The sequence below is a fragment of the Vulpes vulpes genome, chromosome 14 (assembly GCF_048418805.1).
Source record: "Vulpes vulpes isolate BD-2025 chromosome 14, VulVul3, whole genome shotgun sequence".
NCBI classification, from domain to species: Eukaryota; Metazoa; Chordata; class Mammalia; order Carnivora; family Canidae; genus Vulpes; species Vulpes vulpes.
In genome coordinates, this window is record NC_132793.1 from 109,970,988 (window position 1) to 109,984,687 (window position 13,700).

The 13,700-nt window shown below is 55.4% G+C and overlaps 1 protein-coding gene across 4 annotated transcripts in view; it reads left to right on the forward strand.

The window, feature by feature from the left end:
- ZFYVE28 (zinc finger FYVE-type containing 28) overlaps positions 1–13,700 on the forward strand; it is a 114,725-nt gene that overhangs the window by 64,508 nt on the left and 36,517 nt on the right. Inside the window, exons 4-8 of one of the 4 annotated variants that reach the window (XM_072737706.1) lie at positions 1,784–1,986; positions 3,371–3,460; positions 4,834–4,923; positions 8,389–8,476; positions 8,899–9,357. In XM_072737706.1, the coding sequence (XP_072593807.1) occupies positions 1,784–1,986; positions 3,371–3,460; positions 4,834–4,923; positions 8,389–8,476; positions 8,899–9,072 (645 nt within the window). In that variant the 3' untranslated portion in view covers positions 9,073–9,357. Of the gene's footprint in view, positions 1–1,783; positions 1,987–3,370; positions 3,461–4,833; positions 4,924–8,388; positions 8,477–8,898; positions 9,358–13,700 lie in introns of those variants that run through there. The other 3 variants (XM_025998948.2, XM_025998928.2, XM_025998939.2) reach the window with 3 other exon arrangements.

The following is a 13,700-nucleotide window of genomic DNA, read 5'->3' on the forward strand; positions in this document are numbered from 1 at the left end:
TCTTAATGAAGCTTGCCTGTGTGCACCTGCGGGTGCAGGGACCTGGTGTCTTCCCTGTGAAAGCCCCACCTGCTAGGGCTTATGGATGGCACGTTCTGAGCCTGTGCAGCCGTATGCCCCTTTGAGGGTCTGGGAGAGCCACAAAGCTGCCCCCGCCCCCCATCTACACAAGCAACCATGGACACACAGCTTCAAGAGTGATTTCTGTGAGGTCCTCAGGCTCCCAGACATGAAGGGCCCACAGGTGGTTCCTAGCAGCTGCCAGCTCGGGAGCACTTGCTTCCCTCGCCAACCAACAGGAAGGGTCATCCTTGCCCATGGGGCTGGGAGCTGCATTTGGGGCCTTCCTAGGGCCACCTCTCATCTGCCCCTCAACTTCCATTCTCATCTCCCAATGTGGGGGGGGGACTGCAGCCTGAGAGGAGGGTACCCGCCCTATGGTGGCAGGACCAGCCTTCCCCCAGCCAGCTCTTGCCCGTGCCCCCACCTTGTAACCCTTCCCATGGCCCTGCTGTGGTTTGCAGCCTGATGCCTGTGCCCCCTCTGCCCCACTCCTTACAGTCCCTGGGATGCCGTGTCCTCCTCTGGCACAGCCTAGCTCTAGGCCCATCTGTCCCCCACCCCACCCCTCTGAACGCTGGGTGGGAGGGCATCCTTGCTCTGATTGGTGTGGGGGCCCCAGGCAGGCTGTCCCTCTGCCAGGTCTCAGTTTTCCCTGCTGTAGGTTCCTGGGGATGGGGACAGCTGCGGGGCCATGAAATGATGCAGGTCCCATGCCCGGCAGCACTCAGGGCACTATCTCCTCTGTATGGGCTGGCCTCAGTGTCAACCAGCTCCACGCCCCCCTCTGGAGGGTGGGGAAATCCACTCTGCCTCCCAGGAAAGAGCTTCATCCCAGCTCAACTCAGGGTCAGTGCTGATGGGGTTAGGCATTGACTAGTGCAGGCATGCAACGAGTGGGGGGTCACCATATCACCACAGCCCCAAGTGGGGATTGTAGGGCCACCTCTCACCCAGGACCAGGGTCTGATGAGCACTCCATGTCACCAGACATGGGGAACACACGAGGAGTGATGCATTCAGCCCACATAGGCCTGCAATCTGCACCCCCTCAGCCCAAGACAGGTGTGGGTGGGTTTATAGGCACAGAGGGACCCTCCTTACCTCCCAAGAGCCAGGAGTCCGCTCGGCTTAGCAGAGGGTCACTGAGTTTTTGTGGAAGTGAGGTGTCTTTACTTCCTAGAAAGGTCAGTGGTTTCAGGGAGCGTGGTCAGCCCTGCGCGCCATATGCCCAGAGTGGCCCTAATGTGGCTTGGGGCGCTCTTGGGCACCCGGCTCCCGGTTCTGGGCTGGTGGGAGGGGACAGGAATCACAGCCCTGGGGCCCCTGCATGGAGGCCCCAGACCCAAGAGTCTTGGCTGACTTTCCCCTCCCTGTCTGTGTAAGGACCTGTCGACCATAGCTGCTCTGGGTGGGAGGGAGCATGTGGTGTGTCCTTGAGACACCTGCCCCAGAGTCTCAGGTGAGGGTGTTCCCTGAAGAGGAGCATTGGGGATGGGTGTCGGGGATGATGGGCACACCCCAGGCTGGCCACCACCACCCTTCTGCTTTCCTATCCCACATCATGGGTGTTCCTGTGGCCACACAGTCCTTAAGACTGGCTATTGGAGTGCCTGCCCTCTGCAGAGTTGCTGGAAGGAGCCCAGGCCCATCAGGCCTCCTCCAAACCAGCTCTGATGCCTGTCACCCCGGAGCCTCTCCTGACCCCATTCTCTGCACGCAGTGCCTGGCTGCCGGCTCCATCATCATGAACCGTGAGCTGGAGAGCATGGCCATGCGGCCGCTGGCCAAGGAGCTGACCCGCAGCCTGGAGGACGTGCGGGGCACCCTCCGTGACCAGGCGCTGCGGGACCTCAACACCTACACGGAGAAGATGAGGGAGGCCCTGAGGCACTTCGACGTCCTGTTTGCCGAGTTTGAACTGAGGTGACTCTGAGGCCTTTGCTTTCTGAGTCTGGGGGAGGCACCTGCGCTGCTGTGCCCATCATGATGTTTCAAGCTGGACAGACCCTTGGAGGGAGGAGCTGGGGCTGGTTTGGGGCCATCAGTTGTGTAGCTAACGTGGACACACAAGGCGGGGTAGCCAGGGCCGGGCTGGGTGACCTTGCCAGGGTCTGGCCTACCCCCCTGCCTCTCCCTGATGCACCCCAGCGCTAAAGACCCGGGAGGTTCCTGCAAGTAGCTGTCACCCAGAGTGGATGTGCCACTGCCAGCCTCTGCCTGTGCCGCCGGAGGCTCTGCTGCTCCCCTCCTGCCTCGCCTCCTGCCTCTGACTACCAGCCTCACTTCCCGCTTCGCTTCCCACCTTGCTTCCTGCCTCTGACCTCCTGCCTCGCCTCCCGCCAGTGCCTGGGCTCACCGTGTGGGGCTTGTGGGTCACAGGCTGCCCCCTCCACCCCATCCGTTCATCCACTCCCTGCACAAACACCTGAGCATCATCTCCCTTCACCTCCATGTGCTCAGATCCGAGACACGGCGGAACAAGGGAGGGGTAGCCGTGGCTCTTGGGCTGCAGGGACTCTCCAGCTCCCTAGAATGAGGGCCAGGGCACCTCCCCAGGTTAGGATCACATGGCACCCCTCCAGCACCCCCCCACTGTGTGCTCCACTCATCCTCCCACCCCTGCCTGCTGCTGTCCTTAGCCCCCTCTCCAGCCAGCAGCCCTCGAACCCCTCTGCACAGGCTTTACTCACCTGCTCTGTCTTGGGAGGACACAGGCCATGCCTGGGGGCCTCCTCTGAGGGCTTTGGAGAGGCCTGGGGTGGGAGGGGGGGCAGGCATGCCACCTGTGCCCAGAGATGCGGAGATGCTCACAGTTAGGTGAGAAAAAGTGGGACCCAAAATCCATGTCCACAGTGGTCCCAGTTAGTACAAATTGTCCATCGTGTAAGCCAAATGAGCTTTTATAGCAAGAAAAAAGCAGGGCTAGGGACTTAGAAGCAGAGAAACATGTTCTCATCCAGATGGTAGGATGAGGTGTTGCTTGCTCACCCCCAGCTGGCCACCCCCACCCCGCGGTCTGCACTCACCTGCACGTGCATCCATTCCCTTGGTGCTCATGAGGATGGGCGCCCAGGCAGGGACCTCACAGGCGGGCGGTGCCACATCCAGGACATGTGGGCTGGCAGGGTAGGGTTAGGGATCTAGGAGGCACTGCACTGGGCCCGACCCTGGGAGGAGCTTGTCTTCAGGCCATGTGGTTGTGGTCATGTCATCTGAAGCACACTTGGCCTTCATCTGAGATGCCGCTCTTGGGGAGGGGACACAGGGGCGGCGGGGGTGGCACTCACCTCCCTGGCTGTGTCTGCAGCTACGTCTCGGCCATGGTGCCCGTGAAGTCCCCCAGGGAGTACTATGTGCAGCAGGAGGTCATCGTGCTCTTCTGCGAGACCGTGGAGAGGTGAGGCCACCCCTGACCTCCCCCGGGGCAGCTGCAGGCACGAGGATGCTTCCAGCCCCCTCCCCTCCCAAGTCTGCTTCCCCCCAGCAGGAGGCACACCTGCCACCTCCTGCCTGGGCCCCACCACCACCTTTCCTGGGCCCAGGGGTTCCTGCTGAGGTTCCCTGATAGAGCCAGAGTGGCCGCCATGGCAGCGCGGAGAGCTGGATGCCTCACCTCCCCTCCCACCTCACCTCCTCGCCTCTTTACCCTCCACACCCCCCCACCTTCCTCACCTCCATGCCTTCCTCACCTCCATACCTTACCTCCTCACCTACCCACCTTCTTCACCTCCCTCACCCTGCTCACCTTCCTCACCTTCCTCACCTCCTCACCCTCCTCACCTTCCTCACCTCCTCACCCTCCACACTTCTTAGCTTTTCCGTCTTCCTCACCCCTATATCTCCTCCCCACACCTCCCCACCCTCTTCACCTCCACACCTCCTCACCCCCTCATCCCCATCCTCCCTCCCCACTTCCTCATATCCTCACCTCCACAGGCCAGGATGGAGCCCCTGCTGGCTTGGAGGTCCCCTGAACACGGTTTTGTGGAGCGAATCATCTATATTCTCTTCGACAGTCATTGAAGTCAGATTTTTGAGTGGACTTCGGGACTAAGATTTAGCCTAGAATGTGTTTCCTGTCTGACTAGAGCTGTGATATTAGGGAAGTCTTGAAGTCACCTAACATCACTTCATAATTAAAAGCATGTTATTCACTGTTCACATTGAATTCAACAGTTATTTACTGTTCACATATTGAAAGACATTTCAAGTTGTTAAAAAATAAGATGGCGGGAAACGCTTTTTACTTGGAACCATCGTGACATGTTGCCAGCAGAGCCAGCTCACAGGTGCAGAGAGAGCATTTCCATTTGCCTGGAGTAAGAATGAGCCTAGGAGAGTACTCTGGGCTCCTCGGGGAGCATCACACCATCCGGAGCAGTGTTTCAGTTCCACGTTTACTCTTGCTACTTGAGCTGTTTTAGTTTCCTGGCTAAGCAGGCCCGTGGCTGGGCGAGCTCCCATGTTTTGTTTGCTGGATACCGTGGCTGCCCCATGGCCCCACCTCCTCAGGAGGCACAGCATCCCCCTGCCTGCATCTTTTGACCCATCTATGGGATCAGGCAGGTGGATGGGTGGGGCAGAGTGGGCACCAGCTGCCGCCACTGCTGCATGGGCCTTCTGGAGCCAAGTGTGGTGCCTTTCCTAACAGCAGCCCTGAGCGTGTGTGAGGGCTGAGGGCAGCACCTGTCATCTTCCTAACTCCGCTCAGCACAGACACAGGTGTGGGCGGGCAGGCCTCACCCTTCTTGCTCTCTATCCCTCGGCCAGGGCCCTGGACTTCGGGTACCTGACCCAGGACATGATTGATGACTACGAGCCTGCCCTCATGTTCACCATCCCCAGGTTGGCCATCGTGTGGTGAGTGTTCCTCCTGCCCAGGACAGCTATTGGGCGGAAGCCTGGCAGGATCACGAAGTAAGACAGTGCTGGGCCCCTTCTGGGCATTGACAGCTGGCACTTACACCCCCAACAGGTGGCTGCTCAGCCACCCATGCAGTACCAAGCAGGCCTTTTGTTACCCCTCACCAGGTGTTCTGAGGGTGAGGGAGGGATCCCCCACCCTAAATAGTATGAGATGGCTGGACTCCCAACACCCAACTCACAGGTGAGATGGACAGTCACCTATGCTCACAGCCCAGGGAGGAGCACCCCGCATGCCATGGAGAGCCACAGGGGTGCACGCAGGAGCAGAGTGCCCAGCATGGGCTGTGGGAGGCTGTATGTGACAATAGGGTGGGACACCCCTGGCTTCCATGAGCAGATGTGATGGGCTTACCTGAACCATTCACAGGAAGGTGGGGAGGTAAAATGAAAGTGAGCAGGTGAAGAGCAGGTGGGGTACAGCTGGTCTGCCTGGGGGAGCGCCTGAGCAGGAGCCTTTCCTGCTGGGTGGGGAGTGTGAGCCGCAAGAGCAGGGCAGCTCAGGCCAAGGCCTTTGGGATCTTGCTGGCTCAGAGATGCCGGCCAGTGCATGGGGTTAAGCCATAAGTACACCAAGGCTGGAAGCGCTTGGTCACTTGCTGAGCCCTTAGAGCTGCTTGGAGCCAAGGTCAGAGCCCAGGTGTTCTGGGCTCTGTCCACTGTTGCTCAGCCACACCCTGACTCCCAGACACATCCCTTGCCTCTTGCCAGGTGAGGGGTTGGGTCGGTGGTCACAGGGGGAGGAGGGTGAATGGGCCACGGGGAGCCCAGGGGAGGGGCCTATGGGCTGGCACCTGGGGAGGGGTCCCGTGGGCAGCTGGGGTACAGGTGTGGAGCTGTGCAGACAGGGCCCCAGAGTCCTTGGGACAGATGCTGATTGTAGATGTGGTCATCAGTAAAGTGGCCTGGGAGAGTGTAGGGTGGACACGGAGGCCAGGACTGGTCCAGGCATAGGACCTCCTTCCTGGGAAATGGGGGCACAGTGGTGGAAATGGTGGTACAACAGGAGGGGGCCAGCTTCTGGGCCGGAGGGGCTTCCCTCAGGTGCAAGGAGTGGGGCAAGTTATGTGCAGTGTGCAGAAGGTGAGTGGGGGCCAGCAGGGCAGACCCCACCATGGGTGGGCCAGAAGCACCTTCTGCTGCCCTGAGACCCTGGAGATCAAATGGCAAAGAGATGTGAGGTGCAGAGGCTCAGGGGACGGAGAGCTGGGAAGATGGGCTGGGTGGGGATCTGTCCTTCCCTAGGACCTCAGGGAAGCTGGGCATGCCCTGTGGACTTCCCCAGGGCTGGGCATGAGGGCAGCCAGCGCCCTGCACTCCTTTGCCTGACTGTGTCCCCAGAAGCCCCAGGCCTGGCACCTCTAGCCCATCCTTCGGTTGTCCTCTCCCCTGAGAGATGCGTCTTCTCCCCAGGCTGACCTGTCAGGGAAAGCCGGAGTGTGCCCCATCATGCCAGATAGCCAATACTTTACGTTGCCTTAATTGCTAGAATCTGAGACTCTGCTTTTCACCTGAAGCTGAGGAGGCAGAAGACAGATGGCCCCTTGGGGTGGCCTGGCCCAAAGAGGCCCCTCAGGTGTTATATTGTTTGCTTTCTAGGCAGCCACTCTCTGTGGTCAGAGAAAATGCTGCTTCCAGCCAGGGACTGCCTTCTCCCAGGCCTGCCTTCTCCTGGGGCCTCCCTTCTCCCAGTGCCTCCCTTCTCCAGGGGCCTCCCTTCTTCCAGGGCTTATCTTTTATGGCCTGGTGGGGGGGTTGGGAGCCCTTCCCAAGAGAGCAGGCTTTGTCCCCTTCCTCTGTGTCACACCTTCCCAGAAGTGCCAGGACCTTGGCCTAGCCATGTTTCTCTTCTAAAACTCCCTGGCAAGTGCCTTGAAGCTCAGGACCCAGTGCCCCCACCATGTAGCCCCAGTCGGGGATATTGCTATGCTGGTGGGGTTCCCAGGCTGGCTTTCCTTTGGAAACTCCTTATGTCACACACGGGGGCTGATGTGGGCACTCTCTGACTGGCCTGCTCTGATGGGCCACATGGACCCTCGAATGCTTGTCCGGCACCCAGAGATCCAGGCCCCATCCTGGATCTTGGGGACATAAGGGACCTGCACTGTCTTAGACAGAACCTATTCTAGGCCTCTTGGAGGTGTCAGACTGTCTGAGGCAGTTTTAAAATAAAACCTCTTTTAGATAAAAGTGAGACCCCAGAAAGCCTGAGCAGTGGTGTCCAGTTCTCACACACAAGGCTGCTGAGTGAGTTCAGCCTTTACCAGCCCACCCAACAATGTTGGCCCAGACCCAGTGACCACAGGACCATGCTCTTGGGCCTTTCTACTCTCACTGAGCAGCCTCCTGAGGCCGCTTTTCCTGGACCAGTGTCACTGCGCCCTGTTTGCAGACCATAGCTGCCCTGTGGACATTTGAACTCCTGCTCTGTCTCTGTCCCCTGGGCCTGGGAGGAAGAATGAGGGTCCCATGGGCTGGGACTCCCATGTGCTCCCCCTGTCCCTGTGCTCCTGGCAGCACCATGTGGGGTCCCCTTGGGATCCCCAGGACAGGAGGGAAAGCTCCAGAGTCACAGCCAAGGGAGGCAGGTTTCATAGTTGGACTGAAGGGAGGGCAGGTGCTCAGCTTGGCCCGGTCAGGAGGGTGGCCAGTGCCCACTTTATCACCTGTCAACCCTCCTCAGCCAGGCTGTGCATCTGGGACTCTGAGGTATGTCAGCTGTAACTGAAATTCTCCATCCTCCTGGAAGGATGGGTAGAGCAGTAAGGAGCTGCTCCAGATCCCCTCTGCTGGGTCACTTCCCTGGGTGCCTAAAGCCCCCTCCCCTTCCTCATTGTCCACAGCAGCCCCTTTGGGCCAGATGGGCAGCACCATAGCCACATAGAGTAGGGCCTGGGACTTGCTCTGTAACTATATTTGCCCAATGAGCATGTGTCAAGCACCTGCTGTATACCTGGCGCTATGCTTGTCCCCAGGGATACCATGATGCCCACGGGGCAGGTGAACAGTGAGGAGAGACAAGCAGGTCTGTGAAGTGTTCTAGATGGTGATGAAGGGGAGAGGGCTTGGAGCAGAGACCCTCTAGAGGGGACAAGAGCTGTAAGTGTGAGGGAGAAGTTCCCGGGTCCTGGAGCAGAGCTGGGGTGGGAGCCTGGTGGGCTGTGGACTGCGGGCGGGCAGTATGTTCGAAAGGGGGGTGGCCACAGTTCTGGCTGGAGTGAGAAGGGGCTGTCCTGGGACTCCTGCGACAGTAAAGCCAACACTCTTGGAACAGCAGCCATCTAGGGTCACATCTATGACGTGGGTTCCTGGGATGCCAGGTGACTCTCAAGGAGCACTGGGAACAGGGAGAGCTGGGGGCAAAGCCTCTCCACTGCTGCATCCCCTTCCCCCCGCCTCCAGGAGCTCCGGCCCCTTCCCACCTGCCCTACTCTGCGCTCGCAGGAACAACACACCCGGAGGTAGCCTGGCATCTCTGGCCCTATCACAGGTGAGGAGATAAGCACTGAGCAGCCGGAGGGGGCACCACCCAGCCCTGCCCCTGGCCTGATACCCATGGAGCTCTGTGGCCCTGGGGAGGCCTGCCTGGGGCCTGACAGATTGGCAGGGATGGGGGAAAGCCGTATGGGCACCTGGAGGTTCAGGAGGAGGCTGGCCAGGCCCCGTGTTGTGTGTCCATGGCGCTGGCAAGGGGTTTGGCTTTACCCATAGCCAGCTCGGGTGCCAGCCCTGGACCCTGGGCCCCACAACCCACACTTGCCCGTAGCCTTGGGCCTGGCCCCTCCTGACTCAGCATCCTGTCCCTGCTGTGGGTGGGGATACTGGGGATGTGCATCCTGGGGGAAAATAAGTCTCCACAGGGTTCCCAATGTGATGGACTAGTTCCACTTTGGAGGATTTGTCTTAAAACAGCTGGTTTATGGGCAGCCCTGGTGGCCCAGCAGTTTGGCGCCACCTCTGGCCTGGGGTGTGATCCTGGAGACCCGGGATGGAGTCCCATGTCGGGCTCCCTGCATGGAGCCTGCTTCTCTCCCTTTGCTTGTGTCTCTGCCTCTCTCTCTCAATTTGTCTCTCATGAGTAAATAAATAAAAATAAATACAACAGCTGGTTTAAATGAATAAAGACATTGACAGAATTTCTAGGTGCAGTGCCCAGTAACCGGCCCCACCGGGTAGACCTGGTTACCTGGGCCTGCCTGGGAGGCCCCATCACCACCCCCATGTCCACGTCCACTGCTAGTCTAGCACCGGGCTCTGCTCCAACCTCTGCAATGGCCCCCATCCCGACACTGTGAGTGGGCCCCTCTTCTGAAGCTGCGTCCAGGCTGACCTGCCCAGAACCGAGACCCCATCCCCTGCTCCTGCTCTCCCTGCAACTCCTTCCCACTCCTGCCCCCCACCTCCCCCAACAGAGCCAGCTCTGCTCCTCCCCCCCCCCCCCCCCCCCCCCGCTCCCTCCCTCCCTCTCCTCATCTCCCCTCCTTCCTCTTCCCTTCTTTCCCCCTCACTGCCCTTCCCCCCTCCTCCTCCCCACCTCCCCCTAGCTCTAGGCTAGGGCCATTCCCCCCCTCTCATTTTCCCACCCATCCCACCCACATCCATCCTGCAGTCCTACCATCAGAATTTTCCAGAAGCTACTATCTTGTGGGGGTCCCTGGCATCCGTGGTTTCCCTGGTCCACTCGCTTCCTCACCAGCGACACCCCTGCCCAGCCTCCCAGTCTCTGCACAACCTGCCTCATATGCAGCCGTTCCCCGTGCAGGTACTCACCACCTCCAGCAAAGTCACATATTTACTTGAGATCGCTTATGTTTAAAATACATTATTTAGACATAGTGCACATACCACACAATTCACCCACTTAAAGTGTACAATTCAGTGGTTTTCAGTAAATTTACAGAGTTGTGCAACCATTCACCATTGATTTCAGAACATTTTCAGTCACCCCAAATAAGATGCCCCTTCCCCCTTGCTGTTGCCTCCACCCCTACAATCCCACCTCTCCAGCACCAGGAAACCACAGGTCTGTTTCTGTGTCAGTAGATTTACCTGTTTGTGATATTTCATATAAACGGGGTTTGTGTTATTTTTGAGTCTCCCCACTAGCCTGAAAGCACTATGTGAGGAATGCTCAGCACCTTTGCTTCCTCAGAATCCTTGGTGGGTACCACAGCTTTGGCAGAATTTTGTTGTATTGATGCGACAGGGCACGGTATGTGTTTACAATGATTTTTACTGAAGTTTATTTTTAATCATGAAAATTTGAGGGGATGGATATCCAGAATTAAGGGGTTGTTTATTTATTTTTTTTTTAAGATTTTTTATTTATTTATTCATGAAAGACACAGAGAGGCAGAGACACAGGCAGAGGGAGAAGCAGGCTTCATGCAGGGAGCCTGATATAGGACTTGATCTCAGGACTCCAGGATCAGGCCCTGGGCCGAAGGCAGGCACTAAACTGCTGAGCCACCCAGGCGTTTAAGAACAATACTCCAGCCATTTAGGTACCATTGGTGAAAAATCCTGAAAGCCATGGAAAAACATTCCTAGTGTGTTGAGTATGAAAAATTGTACCAAACGATGTGTCTCTACTTAATAAAATTTCTTAACATGATAGTTATAACTTTTGTAAACAGAATCAAAGCAATAAAAGTGTGGTAAATATACAAAACACAAAACTCACCACTTTAACTGTATTTAAATGTACATCAGTGGCATTAAGCACATTCACATTGTTGTGCCACCATCACCACCATCTCCAGAACTTCTCCTTCTTCCCAAACTGAACTCTGTTTCCATGAAACACTAACTCACTGCTCCCTTCCCCAGCCCCTGGTTCCCTCTCATCTACTTTTTCTCCATGAGAGTGACTCCTCTGGGGACTTCATATACATTGAATCATAAATATTTGTCCTTTTGTGCCTGGGTTATTTCACTTAGCATAATGTTTTCATGATTCATCCACATGGCTTGTAGGAACTTCACTCCTTTCAAGACTGAATAATATTCCATCATATGTAATTAAATATTATTTTAAAGATGAGATTTTTACTAACATCCAAAAGAAAAAAGTACCTAGGAGTAAATTTAACCAAGGAAGTGGAAAACATGTACATTGAAAACTACAGAACATTCCCGAAAACAAAGACTCAATTAAATGAAAAGATAGCCCATGTTCATGTACTGGAATACTTACTGTAGTTAAGATGGTGCTCCTCCCCAAAGTTATATATAGATCCAATACATTTCCTATAAAAACTACCTTGGCCTTTTTTTGCATAAATGGAAAAGATCCTCAAGTTCGCATGGAACCACAATGGGTCTTGAATAGCCCAAACAATATTGAAAAAGAAAAACAAAGTTGGAGGACTCATATGTCTTGATTTCAGAACTTACTACAGAGTTATGATAATCAAAAGTGTGGTACTGTCATAAGGATAGACCACCAATGGAATAAAATCAAGACAACAGAAATAAACCAAATATCTATAGCTAACTGTTTTTTTTACAAGGGGCCACGACCATTCAATGAGGAAGTTAGTCTCTTCAACAAATAATGCTGGGACAACTGGATAGCCATATAAAAGAACAAAGCTGAACTCTGTAATGATTAATTTTATGTGTCTACTTGCCTAGGCCATAGGACCCAGATACTTGGTCAAACCCCAGTTTGGATGTTGCTCTAAGGTATTTTAAAGAGGAGATCAGCATTTAAATCAGAGGATCTTGAGTAATGTAGCTTACCCTTCATAATATGGGTGGGCCTTATTCAATCAATTGTTCCAATTTTAGTATATGTGCTGCCGAAGCGAGCACTTATTCAATCAATTGAAGGCCTTAAGAGATAACAAAGTTCCCCAAGTGAGAGGGAATTCTACCTGCAGACTGTCTTCAGAGTCAAGCTACAGCATCAGCTCTTCCCGGAGTCTCTCTGTCTCTAGCCTGCCCTCCCACTCTATAGATTTTGGACATGGCCGCCACCTACAGTTGTGTGAACCAGTTCCTTAAAATAACTCTCTCCAAAAACAAAGCAATACCTAACCAACCAACCAACCAACCAACCAAACAAGACTCTCCCCACACACTTACACACACACACACACACACACACACACACAGACACACACACACACTGTCTCTCTGTCTCTCTCTTTCTCTCTCTCTATTGGTTCTGTTTCTCCAGAGAATTCTAACTAATACAAGAGGTAAATCTTCACACTTCCTAGCTTGGCAGTGGATTCCTAGATTTGACATAAGAGGCTTGAGTGACAAGTGAAAAAAATAGGTAAATTAAACTTCATCAAAATTAAAAACTTTTGGGACCCTTGGGTGGCTCAGCGGTTTGGCGCCTGCCTTCGGCCCAGAGCGTGATCCTGGAGTCCCAGGATCGAGTCCCACATCAGGCTCCCTGAGTGGAGCCTGCTTCTCCCTCTGCCTGTGTCTCTGCCTCTCTCTTTCTCTCTCTCCCTGTGTCTCTCATGAATAAATAAATAAAATATTTTTAAAAAATTAAAAACTTTTGTGCATCAAAGGACATTATGGAGACAGTGAAAAGGTGAGCTGGAGAATGGGAGTGGGAGGCTCAGCAGTGCCTACCTGAGCCAGTCCCCCCGCATGTGCCCAGCAGGCCCCTGCTCCCTCCACCTCTGCCAGGCTCAACCCTGGCTGCCTTGCCCCTCCTCAGCAGTGGCACAAGCAGGGGCCTGCATGCCAGGAGCCCTCTTATCATGGGTTTGTTTCTGAGGCTCCAGACCAGCCACGGTCAGCCCCTAGGCACTAACAGGGCAGCCAAGGTCATCCCTAGGACCCTGGGGATGGGGGCCGGGATCCCTCCCTGCCCCCTTCCCTGCTTTCTGAAACTAGATTGCCAGAAAGCCTGGCCAGGGATTCCCCAAACCTGCCCCTTTCTGCCCATTTTCACTGCCTTTGTGCCAAGACCACTGATTCACCTGTGCAGCTGTCTTGGGAAATTGTCCCCCAAAACTGTTAATTGCACCAGAACTGTCAGCTCATGTCAGACACATAGAATAGACTAGAAGGAGTGGAAGGTTGGCTGGTGCATCCACTGCCCTCTGCCCCTGCCCCCATGCTCAGGACACAGCTGCTCCTGTAGCACATCCAGGTTTCTCCTGTGACTTTTGAATCTCTCTTTTTGCACATGGAATCTAATTTTTTAAGGGAAAACAGTCCATTCAGCTTTAATAGTTTTTCTTACTGCGGTGGGCACATTCCTGAGCTAGTGAGGACTCCGTGTTGGATGGCGATGATCCGACCCCACTGCAGAGATGAGATTCTATTTGCAGAGAGAGACATGTGGGCAGTTTTCCATTGATGCAGACAAATCCATGAGCCCCTCCCCTGCGCTCTGATGAGGTAGCAAGGAGCAGGCTCTGTATTTGTGGCTGTTCAGTGTGCCAAGGCCTGAGCTGTCAGGTGCCCGCAGCCCCGGGGAGAGGCACCCACAGAAGGGTCCTCCAGAGATGATGGGCCTGCTCACGGAGGAGCAGGTCTGGACAAGGACAATGGGGCATTGGCGGAGCTGGGCAGCACTGTACAGTGTGCAGCGAGACTATCACAGGGAAGGAATGTGGTACTGCCTGTGGAATTGGCACCCCCTGGATGGGTATCTGAGCAGAGGCTGGTCCGGGGAGAGAGGGTCTGTCCTGCCAGGGGTGACAATGACAGAGCATGAGCCAAACCTCTGGGAGGAAAAG